The sequence below is a fragment of the Neovison vison genome, chromosome 8, assembly GCF_020171115.1.
Source record: "Neovison vison isolate M4711 chromosome 8, ASM_NN_V1, whole genome shotgun sequence".
In the NCBI taxonomy this organism is placed as follows: domain Eukaryota; kingdom Metazoa; phylum Chordata; class Mammalia; order Carnivora; family Mustelidae; genus Neogale; species Neogale vison.
Window position 1 is genome coordinate 78,318,042 of NC_058098.1, and position 20,081 is coordinate 78,338,122.

A 20,081-nucleotide genomic window follows, 5' to 3' on the forward strand; every position below is an offset into this window, starting at 1 on the left:
TGTACTACTTACATTCTACCAGTTAATTAGGTCCTCAGATAATTTGAATTATATATAATCCTCTTTCATAAGTTCATTCATTTAAAACTAGGCACAAAAAAATAATAAGTGATGAATTTAGGTTACATCTAAATAAAACCAGAGAGGCAAGAAATACTTAAGGTATAGCTCATACACTGAAACGTCATTTCAATAGTCTTCAAACTTTTTTGGTCTTCTCTCTTACATGCAGTTTCTCATAAATCCTGCTTCCAGCAGTATCAATGCCAAACTGAGTACCATAATTCAGTGACTTACAAAATTGACAAAAGCTAATTTACATATTTCATGGTGAAACAGACTGTTAAAGAAAACTACAGCCTTTTTAGGAGGTAAGAAAGGAAATGCCTTTCTCAGGCCTGTAAGACTTTCCTGCCAGAGAGAACTATATACACCACTGAATGCTATTCTTTAAAACATTTTAAGATCCCCAGGCTTCAGATAGGAAGGGCAAAAGGTCAGCAGATAAATTGAAATCTCTAGGTTTAAAGTTTATGTTTGGATACAGGGTACTTGGATGGTTCAGTTAGTTGAGCATCTGACTCTTGGTTTTTAATCAGGTCATGCTTTCAGGGTTATGAGACTGACCCCAGTTGGGCTCTGTGCTCATTGGGGAGTCCGCCTGAGATTCTCTCCCTCTCCCCTAGCCCCTCCCACAGCTCATGGTGCACTCTAATATATATGTCTTAAAAAAAATAAAAAAGACTACATTTGGAAAAGATCTTTAAAATCCATAAGAAGCAAATAGTCTGGAAGGCTACTAAATAGTTGAGCAAGCTTAACTGTCAAGAAAGTTTTAAAATAGGCAACAGTCCATGACTGTTTAATCTTTAAGACCACTACTTGGCCAGAGAACTCACACTGACAGAAAGGAGACTGTGAAGATTATATAGATCCTTGGAGGAAAGGCATCTTCTATTGCCCAACTCAGATGTAGCCACAGCTGATAATATCCTGAGGGAAGAAAGGTTTTGGAAAAAAATAGGCAAGGGGCATTTCTTTAGAGACAGCTGCTTTTGTTAATCAAGAACCTCCTGGGACAAGGAGTCCAAGCTACTGCTATTCAACAAGTATCTGATGAACCAGTGTATCACAGTTATGAATGAATGATTGCTATAAGTATGTTCGCCCTCTTCCCAGACAAAAGCAATTTTGCTTGATGTTGGGGGCAGATAAATTATCTTTCTGTTTATAGGTTACTGAAATACTAGGAGTCTTATCTGGACTTGAAGAAGACTACCTAACACTCAAATGATGGAAACTTGATTTATGTCCCTTGAGGGAAAGGTGGATGAGGAAAGAAGAATATGTATGAAAGTTAGGTAGCCACAGAGGAGAGACAACGTGGCTGGTACTATGAGGCACCCATTTAGTCTCTATTTTCGTTGTTTTGCTAGCAGAGCCCAAATTTTGTTTAGGGGCAATATACTTAGCTAAAACACAATTTCCCAGCATTCTTCATAGCTAAGGGTAACTTACTTTTGGACAAAGAAATCCAAGTAGAAATTGTTAATTGGAACCTTCAGGAAAGTGTTTTAAAATAAAACACGAAAGCTTTCCAGCCATTATTTTGCTCTCTGCCCTTCTTATTCCTGGAGGTGGAATAGCAATCTTGCAATCTCAAAGTAATAGACATTAAAACCAGAAAATGAGGATGATTGACTCAAAAGATGAAAGTCTTCTGTCATCATGGAGCTGCTTCAAGACTTACTGTGACATTAATAAAACTTTGATTAGGTAAAACCATTCTAAGTTGGTTTTTTTCTTTTCTTCTGTGATATAAACATTTAACATAGTATCTACTTTTTCAGCATATTTTTAAGCATACAATATTCTTTTATTTATTTTTATTCTTTTATTTATTTATCAGATAGAGATCACAAGTAGGCAAAGAGGCAGGCAGAGAGAGAGGGAGAAGCAGGCTTCCTGCTGAGCAGAGCGCCCCATGCGGGGCTCGATCCCAGGACGCTGGGATCATGACCTGAGCCGAAGGCAGAGGCTCCAACCCACTGAGCCACCCAGGCGCCCCAAGTATATAATATTCTTAACTATAAGTACTATGCTGTACTATGTTACTCATCCTGTATAACTGGAATTCTATACCCTTTGTCTAGGATCTTTCCCATTTCCCCAGCCCCATCCCCTGGCAAGCAACATTGTTCTCTGATTCTATGAGTCTGTATTACTTTTATAAGAAGTATCATGTATTTTTCCTTCTGTGTCCGGCTTATTTCACTTGGCAAATTGTCCTCTAGGTTATTCCAAGATGTCAAGAATGGCATGACTTCCTTTTATTAAGGCTGAATAATGCTCCACTGTACATATATGACAAATTTTCTTTATCCATTCATCTGCAGATGGACACTGAGGTTGCTTAGATGTCTTGACTATCGTGAATAATGCTGCAGTGAACATGGGAGGACAGGTATCTCTTCAAGATCTTTTGGATGTATGGACAGAAGCAAGATTGCTGGATCATATAGTAGTCTATTTTAATTTTCAGTGGAACTTCCATCTGTTTTCCATGATGGCTGTTCCAATATATCCCCATCATCAGTGTACTAGGACTCTTCTTTAAAGGGATTTTATTTATTTATTTGACAGAGAGAGATCACAGGTAGGCAGAGAAGCAGGCCGGGGTGGGGGGGTGGGGTGGGGTAGGGAAGCAGGCTCCCTGCTGAGCAGAGAGCCCGATGCAGGACTCAATTCCAGGACCCTGAGATTAAGGCAGAGGCTTAACCCGCTGAGCCACCCAGGTGCCCAAGGACTCTTCTCCATATCCTTGTGAAGATTTGTCATCTTTATTTTTGGTATTAGCCATCCCTATTTTTTTTTTGAGGACACGTTCCAGATTTTATTTACATTTTACGACTAACTTTAATTTCAAAATCACATATCCACATACTTATTCCTTTTTGCTGGTTGTACTTAAATGCATGGTTTGTCAAACACTGTAAACAAATACTTACCTTGTATGTTACATGTAACTCAGGAACGGCTTTTAACAGAAATTCATTGACCTCCCCCACAACATTTTTTAAAATTATAAATACAGGTATCTAAACAATCCTGAACGTACTTTTGATAGTACTGTAGTTAGGACCCAGGGCCACTTCAAAAATCAACACAATGTATGAAAACATACATTGTATCTGCTACTTCAGATAGTTTCATCTGAAGCTCTTTCACTAAAAAAGATGGATCAAGAATGCCATTTGTTTTTCGTTCTTGAGATTTTTACTTTTCAGAAACACACATGCTTCCACAGCATGATTCTTCTCTCCATTTCATCTTGTAAACCTGAATTCTATTTTGAGTACTCCAGGTTTATGCATAAATGACAGTGCCACTGCCTACTACCTTTTGTCCTTCAAGTTCTTCCAACAAGCAAAAATTATGAAGAACTTTAACTCCTGTGGAGACCACCTTCTCCTACAGCCCTGATACTAGCCATCCTAACAGAGATGTGTGTACTCAGGAGTAATGTCTGTTCAATTCCTTTGCCCATTTTCAAATTGGGTTGGTTTTTTTTTTTTTGGCTACTAGGTTGCAGGAATTCCTTACATATTTTGAATATTCATATCTCATCAGCAATTCCAAACAAACTCTACATTTTTACTCCCAACCTATATACTGTGTTATTGGTGCCAGAGTTTATTATTTATGTACTTAAAAATTAAAAAAAAATTTTTTTTAAAGATTTTATTTATTTATTTGTCAGAAAGAGAGAGATAGTGAGCACTGCAAGGGGAGCAGCAGGCAGAGGAAGAAGCAGGCTCCCCGCTGAGGAAGGAGCCTGATGCAGAACTTGATCCCAGGACCTGGGGCTCATGACCCAGGTGAAGGCAGACTCGTAACTGATTGAGCCACCCAGGTGTCCCAGAATTTATTTTATACTGTGTTATCTACTAAAAACTTTTGTAGTTATAGTTTTTCTTAATATTTTGTCTTTTGCCTTTTATACTAGGGTTAAAAGTGATTTATACACCATGAATGGGGTTTTATGTTATATATGTCTATATGTTTATCTTCCCCAGTGAGATTTATATTTTCATATGCTTTCTTGTAGCTGTTTAGTGATCTTTCATTTTAAACTTTAAAATACTCTTTAAGGGACGCCTGGGTGGCTCGGTTGGTTAAGCAGCTGCCTTTGGCTCGGGTCATGATCCCAGGGTTCTGGGATCAAGTCCCACATCCGGCTCCTTGCTCGGCAGGGAGCCTGCTTCTCCCTCTGCCTCTGCCTGCCTCTCTGTCTGCCTGTGCTCACTTGCTCTCTCTCCCTCTGTCTCTGACAAATAAATAAATAAAATCTTAAAAAAAAAAAAAAAAAACTCTTTAAGAGGGGTGCCTGGGTGGCTCAGTGGGTTAAAGCCTCTGCCTTCGGCTCAGGTCATAATCCCAGGGTCCTGGGACTGAGCATCACATCGGGCTCTCTGCTTGGCAAGGAGCCTGATTCTTTCTCTGTCTGCCTCTCTGCCTACTTGTGATCTCTGTCTGTCAAATAAATAAAATCTTAAAAAAAAAAAAAAAAAGAATTCTCTTTAAGCACGTCTTGTAAGGCAGGTCTAGTTATGCCAGGTAAAGTATTCTCAGTTAGCAGGGGTTTTTTTCCAGCACTTTGAATATATCAGCTTACTATTTCCTGGCCTGAAAGGTTTTTGCTGAGAAATTTGCTGAGATTTATGGGAATTCTCTTGTATGTGATGAGGCTTTTTGTTTTTTGTCTTGCTGCTTTAAAAATTCTCTTGGTCTTTGACTTTTGACAGTTTTATTGTAATGTGTCTTAGTCAAGACATCTTTGGATAGAATCTATTTGGGGACATATAAATTTCATGTACCTGGATGACCATCTCTCTCCCCTCATTTGATGCTATTAGCCATTATTTCTTTAAATAGGTTTCTGTCCCTTTCTCTTCTCCTTTGAGGGAACCATAATACATATACTGTTTTTCTTCATTGCACGCCATAATTCAAAAGCTTTCTCTTTTTTTCACTCTTTTTTCTTTTAGTTCTCTGACTGGATAATTTCAAATGGCTTGTCTTTGAGTTCTCTGATTTTTTATTTCTACTTGACTGAGTCTGCTATCAAAGCTGTTTATTGCTTTTTTCCCCCCTCAGTTTAGTCAATGTATTCTTTAGCTCTACAATTTCTTTTTTTTTTTTTTAAGATTTTTATTTATTTATTTGACAGAGAGAGAAAGCAAGCAAGCGTATAAGCAGGGGGAGCAGCAGGGAGAGGGAGAAGCAGGCTCCCCAGCTCAGCAGGAAGCCCAAAATGGGACTCGATCCTAGGGCTCTGGGATCATGACCTGAGCGGAAGGCAGATGCTTAACCAACTAAGCCATCCAGGCACCCCTCTTTTGGTTCTTTTTAAATACTTTTTCTCTGCTGAACTTCTCATTTTGTTCATGTACTGTTTTCCTGATTTCATTTAGTTATCTGTGTTCTCTTGCAGTTCAATGAACTTATTTAAGACAATTATTTTGAATTCTTTGTCAGTCAGTTCATTTTCCATTATTTTAGGGTCAGTTTTGATAGCTTTATTTTCTTTGTTTTGGTGGTGTCAAGTTCTCCTGATCTTTGTAATCTTGCACTGATATCTGCCCATCTAAAGAAGCAGTTAGCTCTTTTCATCTTTACAGACTGGCCTTGGCAGGGAAAGTTCTTCACCAGTCAGCCCAGTCAGAGATTTTGGCTGGGTCATTTGATTAGGTTTATTACTAGGGTACATGGACCAGCTTTTGAGATGTGTGTGATAGTTTTGAGAGCCCCTGCCTCTTTTCTTTGTTCTTAGCTATTGCAAGGGGGTTCCCTCACTGTTCTGGGTAGGACCTGAAAGAAATGGCCCTCATAGTAGCATTCTGAAAGGCTGGAGATGTCAGTCAGACTCTCACTTTGTTCTCCCTTTCCCCATGAGAGATGAATCTGTGGGGCCAGAGGATCTCTCAGTATTGTGCTATGCTCACTTGGGGAGAAGTGACAAGGGTAAACTGAAACTATTCTTACCCTGTTTTTCAATGTATCTTTTCTCGTTTCTGTGCTCCACTCAAATGCTATTACCTCTCACGTGGACTCTAAAGTCACATGGAGGTATTCCTGTCTGTTAGTAACTGTTAAATCAGTTTCTGTTGTGGGGACGAGACCTGGAATTTCTAATTCTGCCATCTTGCTGATGCCACTCGTGGTTTTTCGGATTCGGATATATGAAGCCAAACCCATTCCTAAGTAAACATTTATTTCTTATTCTCTTACTTCCTTCTGCCACAGGTCAGGTCTTCTTTCTCTAGTTATCTGTAGAACTATACTTCTATACTTCTAAAACAGAGACCTGATCAAGATATCCTTTGTTTAGAATGGTTGTAAAATAAAAGATTCACTCCTTGGGGACATTGGAGTGGCTCAGTTATTAAGCATCTGTCTTGGGCTCAGGTCATTATCTCAGGGGCCCGGGATGGAGTCCCGCATTGGGATCCCCACTCGGCAGAAAGCCTGTTTCTCCCTCTCCCACTCCCCCTGCTTGTGTTCCCTCTCTTCGTGTGTCTCTGTCAAATAAATAAATAAAATCTCAAATAAATAAATAAATAAATAAATAAAAGAGTCACTCCTTAGACTGGCTGTATAGGTAACAAATACTCTAATCCTGTTTTGTTTAATATGGTATCCACTTGCCACATGAAGCAGTTTAAAATTAAAAATAGTAATTCCTCAGTCACACTACCTATAGTTTAAGTGCTTGGCAGCCACAGGTAGCAAGTGGTTACCTTGTAGTTACAGAATAAACATTTCCATCCTCACAGAAACTTAACAGCACTCTTCAAGCCTATTATTATAGTTACATTGTTAAAGAAAAGGAAAAAAAAACATGAAAATCAAACTTAGATAAAAAAAAAAGATGCAGGAGGAGACAAGGGCAAAATATGGGAATTTTTTAACAATCAAAATACTAATTGCCACTGCAATGATACAAAAGTCTTTAAACTTCTGAATCCTTGTATTTATTTTTTAACTACTCTTAAGTGTCACTTTAATGAAACAAATAATTTATTAAAGAAAATACAAGAGACAGGAATCCACAAACATTCTAAATCTGTAATAAGAGTCATCTTGACTGCTGTGAAAATACATGCAAAATCAGACTTCTGTTTTTGATCAAGAAAGAGTGACAGGAACTAGATTTAGTTTCTATCTGGAACAACAAAAAAAAGCTAGACAAAATACATGAAACCACAGTTGGTAATACAGTAGACAATGGCCAGTAAAAGAAAGATGGGAAAAAACGAGATAAGCCCTAGCTAGGATACATGTCAGGTTCTATTACTACTACTACTACTACTACTACTACTACTACTACTAGTATTATATTACTGGATCCTGCCAAACTAAGTAAAAATCAACTCCTGAAATACTAGAATTAACCATAGATTTATACAGTTTCTGCCCCATAGAGCAGTATGGGACAGCAAGACAGTCTTATTCCAGAGGTATACCCACCTCAGTAAGTAATTATAATTAGTCCATTACAATGCATGACTACACCCACTCAAAAGTAATGGTATTTTCAGAAATAATGAACAAATAGTTCTGAAACAATTAATGAATGGTTGAACATACGTCTATGAACTAAAAGTCTTAACAACATTTAAATTTTCTCTAAGGCATGTTTCATTTCTTAGTTAACATAATGGAGCAAGCCCTGGTGAACAGAAGGAAGAGCTGAATCAAAGGACCCAGCCTCTCTAATTGCAGTACAGCCATCTAAGATACACACTATCTAAGTGACCATATTAACTCTCCCATACCTATTTCTCCAATGGCGGAACAAAGGAAATGGAATAGAAAAATCACTATAATTTGGATTACTCTTTCAAAATTCAAGCTAGCTAGAGTTGAACTGTCTGATTTCTAAAGCTGTTTGCTGGGGTTCTTTACAGGTAGCATTAAAATATTACACAAACGAATCCAATTTTCCTTGACCTGCTTCCCCAACAATGACATTACTCAGGCTAGAAAAAAAATTCATGCTGAATCAAGTACAGCTAAATAATGAAGAGGTACAAAAAACTACTGGAAAATTCCTTCTTAAAAATTAAATGTTGACTTGATGTGCAAATAAACCATGATAGAGTAACTCTAGTTAATATGTGTCAATGCTGGACTACCAAATCTATTCTAGGGAACACCCTCTTAAGTAAATTTTTATATATATATATATATATATATATATATATATATATATAAATTTTTTTCTCCACCTCTCTTAAATTTATAATCTTAATTAAGAGGGCCCAATGACTTTCTTTCCATTGAAGACTGCTTATTCCTATGTTCTCTCTTTTAATTCTTTTTTGTTTGTTTTTTGTTTTTTTTTTCAATGTGTTTATTTTCAGAAAAACAGTATTCATTATTTTTTCACCACACCCAGTGCTCCATGCAAGCCGTGTCTTTTAATTCTTTTTATACTGCCATAGTAGCTTCTGCAGTTACAACCTCAGAGTAAGCCTTTGAATGCCACCATCACAGTCTTGCAATAGTCTGAGAAAGGGGTCTAAGTTAGGGCTTGTCAAACCACAAGACCATTTTGCTGGTTGCCTACTTTGTACATAAAGTTGTAAGGTAGGGATGCCTGGGTGGCTCAGTTGGTTAAGCTGCTGTCTTCAGCTCAGGTCATGGTCCCAGTGTCATGGGGTCGAGTGCCACATCGGGCTCAGGGAGCCTGCTTCTCCCTCTGCCACTCTGTCTGCCTGTGCTCTCTTTCTCTCTCTGACAAATAAATAAATAAAATCTTAAAAAAAAAAAGTTGTAAGGTAAAAACATTTGAGCATAGCTACACCATCTTTGGACAATTCATTCTTACAATGGCAGGGTTGAGTAACTGCAACAGATACCAAAGAGCTCATCAAATCTTATTTATCTTCTGGCCTTTTAAGGACAGTTTGCTATCCTTCACCTAAATAGCAACATTCAAGTGAGTTTAACCAAGATTTTCGAGAGTAGGTTTTAGTTATATCTAAATCAAAGTTTTAGAGAAATAATACTCCCATTGGTTTCATCACACTCTAACCTCATACTATTCTTAGAAGCACATACTGTTATTTAAAGTATAGTTTTGTGAGTTTAAGAAATTGCAATATTGCAAAAAATAATCAGCAAAAGCCAGGAAGTGCTGGGTACCTACACATGGAATTGAGAGATTATCTGGCATCTCTATTTTCTGACTGGGACAAGATAAAGAACATACTTCATTTCATTGTTCTAAGATTTCTTAAAACTTTTAACTTTTTGATACTGAGATACATTTTATAATCTATGGCATTAGACAGTTATTATAAGCTACGTGGCAAGCATGACAAAAAGCCAAATGAAAATTTTTCCACTAACAATTCCTGGTAAGATCAAGAAAATATTAGCATCATTGGGGTGCCTGGGTGGCTCAGTGGGTTAAGCCTCTGCCTTCGGGTCAGGTCATGGTCTCAGGGTCCTGGAATCAAGACCCACATGGGGCTCTCTGCTCAGTGGGGAGCCTGCTTCCCCCTCTCTCTCTGCTTCTCTGCCTACTTGTGGTCTCTGTCTGTCGAGTGAATAAAAATCTTAAAAAAAAAAGAAAATATTAGCATCCATGTATCTTAGATCCCATGACTATAGTAAGAGGAAAAGAAAGAATGACAGGAGCAGGAACATTATACTGAAGTAGAATAAAAACTGATGGATGTGATGGAAACATCTTTGTTTTTTAAATGTATAAATTATTTTAAAAATGCATGTGAAATTCGTTCTGCAGCAACTTGAATGAGGGCTAACATAATTAGAAAAACAATAATTTTTTCGATCCATTTGACATGTAAGAAAGCAAAAGCAGCTATTCAAATTCTACAGAACTTAATGGTCCAATTCCTTAAGTCTGTGAAACAGCAAAATAGTCTGAACAAAAAAAACCCTTTCAGTTCATTTTTTAATTTTAAGGGAATTCCTTGATGTGATGCACTAAAGAAAACATTACTTCTGTACCATTTCTGATACAAAGAAATAACCTAAATCAAATCACAAGGAACCATCAGACAAGTCCAAATTGTTGGATACTAGACCAGGAAATTTTCAGTATTGTCTTGGTTAAAAAGAACATTACTGGGACCACTGACAAAATCTGAGGTAGGACTGCAGTTAGATATTAATACTGTAAAAATGCTAACTTCCTGATTTTGATAATTTTAATAGGCACTGAAGTAGACACTGAAGTAGTAAAAAGACACTTTGTGATCATTTCTGTACCTTATTCTTCAATAATTTAGAACAAAAATAATTATTTCTGTAGGTAAATGTGTACATAAAAATATAAGCAAAGAAAGAATGCTAAGGCAAATTAGAGATAAAATATTAACAACTGGGAATCTGGGTGAAGTGTATATGGGAGTTCTCTGTACTATTATTATAACTTTTCTGTAAATTTAAAATTATTTCAAAACAAAAGTTAAAAAATGGATGCGATTTTAAGAAACATGTTATATTCCATATAAAATATCAAATAGCTCAGAGATTAGCTTATGTATTTTTTAACTTTATTATGGCAAATTTCATCTTCCAGAACTATTGTAAATTCCACATATATTATTCTGTTAAGTATTTCAGTATAAAACTTTACAAAATAAGAACTCTTTTTTTTTTTTTTTAAGATTTTATTTATTTATTTGACAGAGAGAAATCACAAGTAGGCAGAGAGGCAGGCAGAGAGAGAGAGAGGGAAGCAGGCTCCCTGCTGAGCAGAGAGCCCGATGCGGGACTCGATCCCAGGACCCTGAGATCATGACCTGAGCCGAAGGCAGCGGCTTAACCCACTGAGCCACCCAGGCGCCCAGAACTCTTTTTTTTTTTTTTTAAGATTTTATTTATTTGACAGAGAGAAATCACAGCGAGAGGCAGCGAGGCAGGCAGAGAGAGAGAGGAGGGAAGCAGGCTCCCTGCTGAGCAGAGAGCCTGATGCGGGACTCGATCCCAGGACCCTGAGATCATGACCTGAGCCGAAGGCAGCGGCTTAACCCACTGAGCCACCCAGGCGCCCCAAAATAAGAACTCTTAAAAAAATCCCAATGCGATTATCATATCTTTAAAAATTAACATGAGTTTATTTTTAAGTGAGAAGTACAGTGAAAATACCTGCCAAAATAAGTGGTTCAGTAATAGTTGTTTAGTTATCCAGTCAGATTCTAAAATAAGTTTTACTGAGTGGTTCAAAGAACATTAGCATAAAAATATGTGAAATCTCTGGAATAACAAAAATACAGCAATTATTCCTGTTATCTATCTGTCTAGCTTAGAAAAAATGACTATAGTAAAAAATGTTAGTATTCCCTGTTGCTTAATATGTATTTTAATATGTAATCCAGGTTCCTAAAACAAATCTGTTCCATCATACTGGAAAGAAAAGTTCGAATGTTGTGAATTTACTTTAAAAGGGCTCCAAAATAGCAACTGCCCACCAAATACACAGGTAAGTCTTTTCTTTTTAAAGGTTACCAGAAGTCAACAAAGAATTTAGCATGTAGAATCCTTAATTTTGAAGAAAAAAAATTTTTTTAAACCTCTTTTGTGGTCTAACTCCATTATTTTGAGGCAACAGAATTTATAAATTGTTAAACTGCTAGATCTCAGAAAATCTGGGGAAATGAAGACCTTGAAGACTAGGATTATAAGAAAAAGACTGAGAAAGGAACTTTACATAGTTAAAGATCAGTAATTGCTTCTCTAAGTCTCATTCATCAACTGAATATAAAAAAGGAAATATTCTAATGAAAACAGAAATAAAAGCTTTCAGAGTTAAGAATTCTAAGAGTTTACTATTCTCATGATCTGAAGCAATTTTATAATGAATGTCCTTAATCATACACATCACTGAGAATGCACCAATTAAGAGTGTTAAATTCAAAGGTACCTTCTGTAAAGGATGGCACAAAGATACACATACCAACAGTGAGATTATAAACTGATTAATAAACCAGGTATTTATTTCTTTGAAGTCAGATGTAGTACCACTTGGGATGAAGAAAAAAAAACACCTTAAAACATACTTAACATAAAGATTTCTTCTATTTCTTTTCTACTGCCTAAAACTGCAGCATTAGCTCAAACTGATTCTAAAATAAAATTGCTTAAAAAAAAAACAAAAAACAAAAAAACCCCACTGGAAATACCTAACTAAGAATGTAGAAATCTAAGGAGAGAGTAAGAGATTAAACACAAAACATATAAAAAAACTGTAGTTTAATTCAACAGTGACTCGTAACAAGGGTCAAATTAACAACAGAAATCAAAATCTTTTTTAGGATGGAACATAATTATATTTGTTTTCTATTTAACACTAAACTATATTTGATGTAAGAAAGGATACTTTAAATTACAGCTATATGCTCATTTTGTTCTTAAAAGAGTTTAAGGGGAAAGTTTAAGCATTTCTGTAGTGGGAAAACACACTGGTCTCATTAATAAACATTTATTCACATGGGAAATAAAAGACATTTGAACAAGTGAAGACAACTTGTTAGTTATATTAGAAGTGCTTGATGTAAGGGGCTTGAAATTACACATCATTAGACTTGAACTTTTTTGAAGAATTTGATTCTATAATGATCTATCTCAACTCAGGTTTGCATACAGCTTTTTAAAATAAATCAAATGCCACATATTCTGGGCTTGCTGAAGTCATAGCTGATCAGAAATCTATTTTGCTTTATTGAAGATTCAGATTGTAGTTATACTTTTTTTCTCAATAGTATGCAAACAGTACAGGTAATTGACATAGGACCAGAGCATTATTACTTACATCATCACTCTGCTGGGCTTCTTGCATTACAAATTCTCGGACCATGGATGGGCTAAACTCTACTAGATAAGAAAATATATCTGTAGCTGCTGATCTGACTTGCAAATCATCCATGCCCTGGTAAAAGGAAAATTGGGTTAAAGACTGTTAATGAAAATTATGCCACATTCCCTTTCTTTTCCAAATCTATGCACATCAAGTATTTGGATTTAGACATTGTACTGGAATCCTTTCTTCCTTTTCTTGTATAAATATTAAAAGCTTTAAAGCAGCTCAGTTAGTTTCAGTTTTTGCCATCAGAAAGATAAATATTCAGAGAATATTTAGCAATATTTAGGAATCAGCATAGGATTAATTATACTTTAAAAATACTTTAAAAATGCTATAAAAAATTTTTTTTGTATTTACATATATGCAATATGTGAATGATGTTACCTAGTTAAGACTTCAAAATTTTCCAGAATCTGTCTTTGGTCCTGAATTTGCCAGTTACTCCTCCGAAACTGATTCTCTCTTTTATGACTCTCCTAACAGAAGATGCTTTTGAAAAGCACTCTGGGTATTTTTACTCTTTGTCCATATCTTAGTTTTCTAAGGTAGTGATCCTGAATGCTCTTCCCTCTTTGACAGATGAAGGATAAATGACTCACAAGTTACAAAATATTCAAGTGATTCTGAAAACATTCCTTAACTCATTCTCAAAATGTGGTCCAGAGACATGCATGAGATTAAAACTATTTTCATACGAATAAACAATACTAGGGCATTACTGGCCCTTTTCACTCTCAGTATATCACAAGTATAGTGGGGTTTTCCAGAGGCTACAAGACATACGATATCACAACAAATCAAATGCAATGAAAATCTAGCTGTTTTCTCTTACACCAAATGTTAAAGGGATGGGCAAAAAAGGTGAAATGCCACTCCTCACTAAAATTTTTTTTGTTTCTGGAAAATTACATTTTCACAAAAGTTATATTATTCGTAAAATGTTTATCATCTTAAATAAGTATTTTTAAAAATTTTCAGTTTCAACTTTTCATACAACACCAATGGATAAAAATCATATAAACAATTGTGTGAGAACCACTGCCCTAAACCATACTGCAGATGAGCCACATTGGTCCAGTCTGTCCTCCATACTCACTGGTCAAAAAAGGAACGGTATTTTAATAGTTTTTATGAAACATAATATTGTTACAGAACAAATAATAGTCCTGAAAAAACATGCAGGATTTTTATTCACTTGAAGCCGTATTATGCAGGTGCTTACATATTGATATTACAAATTTAAGTTAATAAAAATCCAAAAGCTGAACACACACTTGTGAAAGTGAATCATAAGCTAATATATATAATTCAATATGCATTACTATAATAAATATTTTCACATACATAATATAGAAGTACTACAAATTCACAACTTCAGAAACATGAAAAGAAACCATATAATTACCATTACAATTTCAAGAGCAGGAAGAATTCCCAACTTTGCCAAAGTTTTGAAAAATGCATCCCTGTTTTGAGGTTGTAATGTCTGAGAAAATGCACAAAATTCCTTGAAAAAGTTAACCTGTAACATTAGAAAATAAAGTCAGAAGTTGACACACATAAGAGCAAACCTGGGGCACACTTTAATGTGATGTACCACAGTATAATATGCCCTTCTCAAGGACCTTGATTTCTTAGGGTGTCCTGACTCCTTTAAAGCACATATTAAAGACTATATTAAATATTAAAGAACATATTAAAAACTAGCATCTCGGGGCACTTGGGTGGCTCAGGCGGTTAAGCCTCTGCCTTTGGCTCATGTCATTATCTCAGGGTCCTGGGATCGAGCCCTACATCAGGCTCTCTATTCAGCAGGGAGCCTGCTCCCCCTCTCTCTCTGCCTGCCTCTCCACTTATTTGTGATCTCTCTCTCTCTGTGTCAAATAAATAAGTAAACTCTTAAAACAAAACAAGACAAAACAAAAAAAAACTAGCATCTCTCTAAAAGTGAACTTTGCATTATTTCTGAGCGCTGAACAATGAACTCTCCAAAGACATTACAGTGTACATGTTATATGTAGAGTCCCAGAGAGTGAATGCAGATATAATATTCTTAACTAATGATTTAGGTGCAAAAATGTCATGTAAGGCATGTATCTTGAATTAGAGCCATGTACTTTCACAGAAACATGCTGTATAACAAATGGTGGCTGGGTTCTCAGAGAGCTCTCAAAAGTACAATTCCGTTTTTAAGAACTGGAAAGGACATTAGACATTCCCGAGTTTAAAGAACTAATTTTATAAATGAGAAAACCGAGTAGGCAATCAACTATACCAAGATGACTTGGCCGACTTTAAGTCCACATCTTTCTTCAATTCTTTTTTAAAGCCCAAGCACCTGATTATAATATTTAAAAAAATGACAAACTGCTAGTAAACAGCAATTTACTAGCAGTTTCTTCCTCCAAAGCATGAGTTACACCTCAGAAAATACATACATTTTGAAAAGAAAAAAAAAAAAAAATTTCCAAGAACCAAATTACTTATCATGCATTTATTCAAGAAGCACGGTTCTTTAACTCCCTCCCACCCCTTAAAAAAAAAGAAAAAAGAGCTGTTCTATAATGTAACTATAGCTATAAAAATAAAGGAGTTTGCAATTCTGTCCTAACATAAACCCTGTATCTAATTTCGGGTTTCGTAAGACACATAAGTCCCCTCACTGCAGGGTAAAAATCACATCAAGATACTTTAAGAAACTGGTAAATATACAACACAGTAAGTAGAAGAAACTTAGAGAATAATTATAAAATATGAATGTATCTTTCATTTCATATTTATAAAAAATTCTCTTAACGAACTCAATATTAAAAGCTGTATATGCCAAAAGTTAAGTGTTCTTTAAAGGTTCAAATTTCAAGAATATATAACTTACCAATTCACGCCGTTTATCATCATCTGTAGCCTCATCCGTTAACTGTGCAAAAACTTCAGACAAAAACTTCTCATCTTCCTACATGAGAAGAAATAATTACTATGAAACAGTCTAACATAAAAAGTTATAATCATTTGTATGATTTACACCAATTATAATAAAAATAGCTGAAAACCTAATAATAGTTTCATCATGAAACTTAAAATTCATGTTAGGGGTGCCTAGGTGGATCAGCGGGTTAAGCCTCTGCCTTTAGCTCAGGTCACGATCCCAGGGTCCTGGGATCGAGCCCCACATTGGGCTCTCTGCTCAGCAGGGAGTCTGCTTCCCGGCCCCCCTCTCTGCCTGCCTCTCTGCCTACTTGTGATCTCTGTCAAATAAAATTAAAAACAAAAAAAAATTAACGCTACAAGTTTCAAACCCTGACTATACTATTTAGTATTAGTTATACATTAATACCTCATTTAACCAGAAACTTCAGCTATAAGAACCCTTGGCGGGGGCGGAGTGGGAAGACCAGTTATGTTCTAGAAGTCATGCATGAAAACTCACGTATTTTAACTCTATAGTTAAAGGATCTGCAGCTCCCTCTCAGGGTCTATTCGTTAACTTTTTTTTTTTTAAGGATTTATTTGAGAGGGAGTGAGTGAGAGAGAGAGAGGAGAGAGAGAGAGTGCGTACGCATGCACAAGCTGAGGAAGAGGCAGAGGGAGGGAGAAGCAGACTCCCTGCTGAGCAGGGAGCCAGAAGAGGAGCTCCATCTCAAAACCCTGGAATCATGACTTTTGGGATCATGACCTGGCCGAAGGCAGATGCTTAACTGAGCCACCCAGAAGTCCCCATTTTTTTGCTTTTAATTTAAATGTAATTCAAACAAGTTTGAAGATCTCACAGATTAGAAAAATGAGAAATTACAAATATGGCACAGGAAAAGCAGTAAAGGAGACTGAATTCTGGCAGTGGTTAAGACTGCAAAACCTTCTAAAATATAAGAACTCACAAAATATAATTACCTAGGGCCATTTGGCGTACAGGTTTACATTTTCTTGTGGTTCCCAAGGATAAAACTAAATGATAAAACACAGTAACTGCTTTTCACACTGATGACTCTGAGGTATTTATAGGGCAGATATGTTTCTATAAGCACGGTTTACAAGGACAAACAAAAATATCGTGGGGTATGTATTATATCATCTTATTTTTAATATGAATTTGTGTGTCTAAAGTCGAAAAGGGGTAAACATTAGAGTGTTAATTGTGATTATCTTTTGGTGATGGATTATGAGTGCTTTTCTGTTTATCTGTATTTTCTTATTTTTCACAGTAAGTATGGACTATTAAATTACAAAGGAAAAAACTGACACAAATACTGAAATTCACTTTGGAGATTTCCACACAACCTGCTAAGAAAAAAAAAAATTCGTGCTTTTAACAATGAATTTTGGAACACTGAAAAAATACAATTAAATTAAAAAAAAAATCTAAAACAAAAAGAAACCTGTGCTTTTTTTTTTTTATTAAAGATTTTATTTATTTATTTGACAGAGATCACAGTAGGCAGAGAGGCAGGCAGAGAGAGAGAAGAGAAGCAGGCTCCCCACTGAGCAGAGAGCCAGATGCGATGTGGGGCTCAATCCCAGGACCCCGGGATCGTGACCTGAGGTGAAGGCAGAAGCTTTAACCCACTGAGCCACCCAGGTGCCCCAGAAACCTGTGCTTTAATATTTCAGTTATTTTTAAAATTCACTTTTATGAAATATAACTTGCATTAATTTTAATTAAGGTAGCATGTTCTAAGAACATTCATAACAGTGATAACTTCATGGCTGATAATCAAATCATGACATGTTAAGCATATGCCTTAAATACCTGCCATTTTACTTAAGGTGGATCATCGGTGAAGCAGTATCAATTCCTTAAGTAAGTTTTTCTAAAAAAAGATAAAAGTGTATATATAAAAAATATGAGTACTACTACTAGATAGGATCTACTACTAGATAGACTACTAGATAGGATCATGGACGATGTGACCTATTTTCCCACTAACCACTCATCAATGTTACTCAAAACACTAAGAGCCACCCTTCTTCCCCGGTTCATTAGTCTAACTCAGAATGGTGTTTCTTTTGTTCTTTATTTTTTTGACTTCTTCTAGACCTTATACACCATGGCCTGAACCATCTTTTTCTGAGAGAATTCAATAGCATTAACTTACTTCTCAGATTACTTTTTCCAAATACTTTTCAACTCAGTATTTTAGGTTTTGGTGAATAACTATGCATTTATTTCCACTTACACCTTTTATAAATTTCTTCTTCTTCCATCTCTCCCAGATTAAATCTTCCTTTCTTGTCTAAAAGATTTTTTTTAACCTTTTTTGAGAATACTTTCATAGGAAAATAGTTTCAATTTTTGATAAATGCCATTTCTTCCATGATTCATTATTTGGGTGCTGACAGCTAGAACTGTGTAATGTATTATGGAGGCAATTTCAAGTATGGTAGGCTGCTAGGAGAATATTTTAACTCTTATTATATTAATTTTTTCTGATTTCTAACCTTACTCTTGATAATACTCTATAGAAGCACTCTGTTCCGATGTACATTAAAAAAGTAATTAACTAGGGTGCCTGGGTGGCTCAGTCAGTGAAGCATCTGCCTTTGGCGCAGACTCTGGTCTTCAGATTGAGCCCTGAATCAGGCTCCCTGCTCAGTGGGGAGTATGCTTCTCCCTTTCCCTCTGCTCCCCCTGCCCCGGCCCCCACCCCTGTGAGCTTTAGAGCTCTCTCTCTCAAACAAATAAAATCTTAAAAAAATAGTAATTAACTGACAATTTAAAAGTCCATCATAAATACAGCTGTAATGTTTCCCCCTAAATACCCGTTTCTCCAAGTAATCAAACTAGTCTCTTTAGATAACCTTAGTTTTTTTTATTTAGTTTTAAAAGCCTTTGTTTTTAATAAAACATAACTTTTAAGACAAACTGTGTGTGGCTACTTTTTTGACTTACACAGCAAAATCTTATGGGGGAATGAAGAGCCACTTTTACAAAGTCTGAATCAAACTGTTCTTTGCAGTAATATAAAAATAGGCACAGGCTCAAAATCCAAAAACCCAGGGGTTCCTGGCTTACTTAGTCAGTAGAGCATGCAACTCTTTAATCTTAGAGTTACAAGTTCAAGACCCACACTGGATGCAGAGTTTATTTTAACAACAATAACACCACCACCCAAACCCAGAACCCATTCACCATTACTCATCTAATGCAGAAATTTAGATTAGATCAGGCTTTAAGAGGTTACATAGATTGCCCAGTCTAATTTTAAATTTCAAGAGACTGATGTCCAAAGAGTGGACTTATCTGAGGCTCCCTAGTAACAGAGATGGATTTAGAATCCAGGTCTCTGGCATGATGAGATTTTTGTCATTCCCACTGTATAATAAATTATAGGTCAGAGTCCTAAGTAGTCATTATTATGAAACAAACCGAAGTAAAACATACATAACAAAGTAGAATAGGCCAAAACTAGTAAGATAAAATGGAATATGTTAAATCCTGTATGAGTTCAAAAACCTCTAAAACAAAACAAAACAAAACAAAAAAACCCTCTAAAACAAAATGGAGAACTCTATTAACTGTATTACTGTAAGTTGTTTTCTTAAAGAAACTGAAAGATTTTATATATTTACTTAGTTACGGGGAAGAAAGGTTAGAAATTTCCTTTTCTAGTGCTGAAATCCACAAAATATGTCAAAAAAGAACTAAAGTACTGATTTCATTGGTTTGTTTTTGACTCAATTCTCATTTATGAAATAGTGAAAATATGTATGTTAAAATGTCAACATTTGCAATACCTGTCCTCCACCATTCCTAGTGAAGGAAGAAGTTAAAACTTCCTGTCGTGAAAAGGATCTGTAGGCTCTCTGTGTAAAAATAACTTCACTTTACTGGCTGTAAGAAATTTAATTTTTAAAACATTTTTAAGAATATTTCTCAATTCTGGGCACATGGGATTTTGATCTGCAGTTAGTTAGAAAATTAAGGTTAACTCTTATGCCCCAATCAAGTTTAAGAGAATCTCAACATGTATTAGAGCACATACCAGAAGCCAGTGATCACAGTAAGTACTTTCATATAATTTCTGTTAATTAACCTAATTCAGGCTAGGAGTTATTTTATGTACCTTCACACTTACTTATTTTGGTCCAGATAAACAGAATTCTTACATTTTTACTTATGTAATTCATACAGAAAGTTAATACTCATTTAAAAAGCTATAGTTATCAGGATGCCTGGGTGGCTCAG

The 20,081-nt window shown here is 35.8% G+C and overlaps 1 protein-coding gene across 6 annotated transcripts in view; it reads right to left on the reverse strand.

Annotated features, from left to right (window-relative positions):
- Window positions 1-20,081, reverse strand: part of PPP4R3B (protein phosphatase 4 regulatory subunit 3B) — a 69,932-nt gene that overhangs the window by 24,541 nt on the left and 25,310 nt on the right. For all 6 annotated transcript variants that reach the window (XM_044263991.1, XM_044263990.1, XM_044263989.1 and 3 more), the window contains 3 exons: window positions 15,777-15,854; window positions 14,307-14,423; window positions 12,851-12,967 (listed from right to left, as the gene is read on the reverse strand). In XM_044263991.1, coding sequence (XP_044119926.1) covers window positions 12,851-12,967; window positions 14,307-14,423; window positions 15,777-15,854 — 312 coding nt within the window. The remainder of the gene's footprint in view (window positions 1-12,850; window positions 12,968-14,306; window positions 14,424-15,776; window positions 15,855-20,081) is intronic.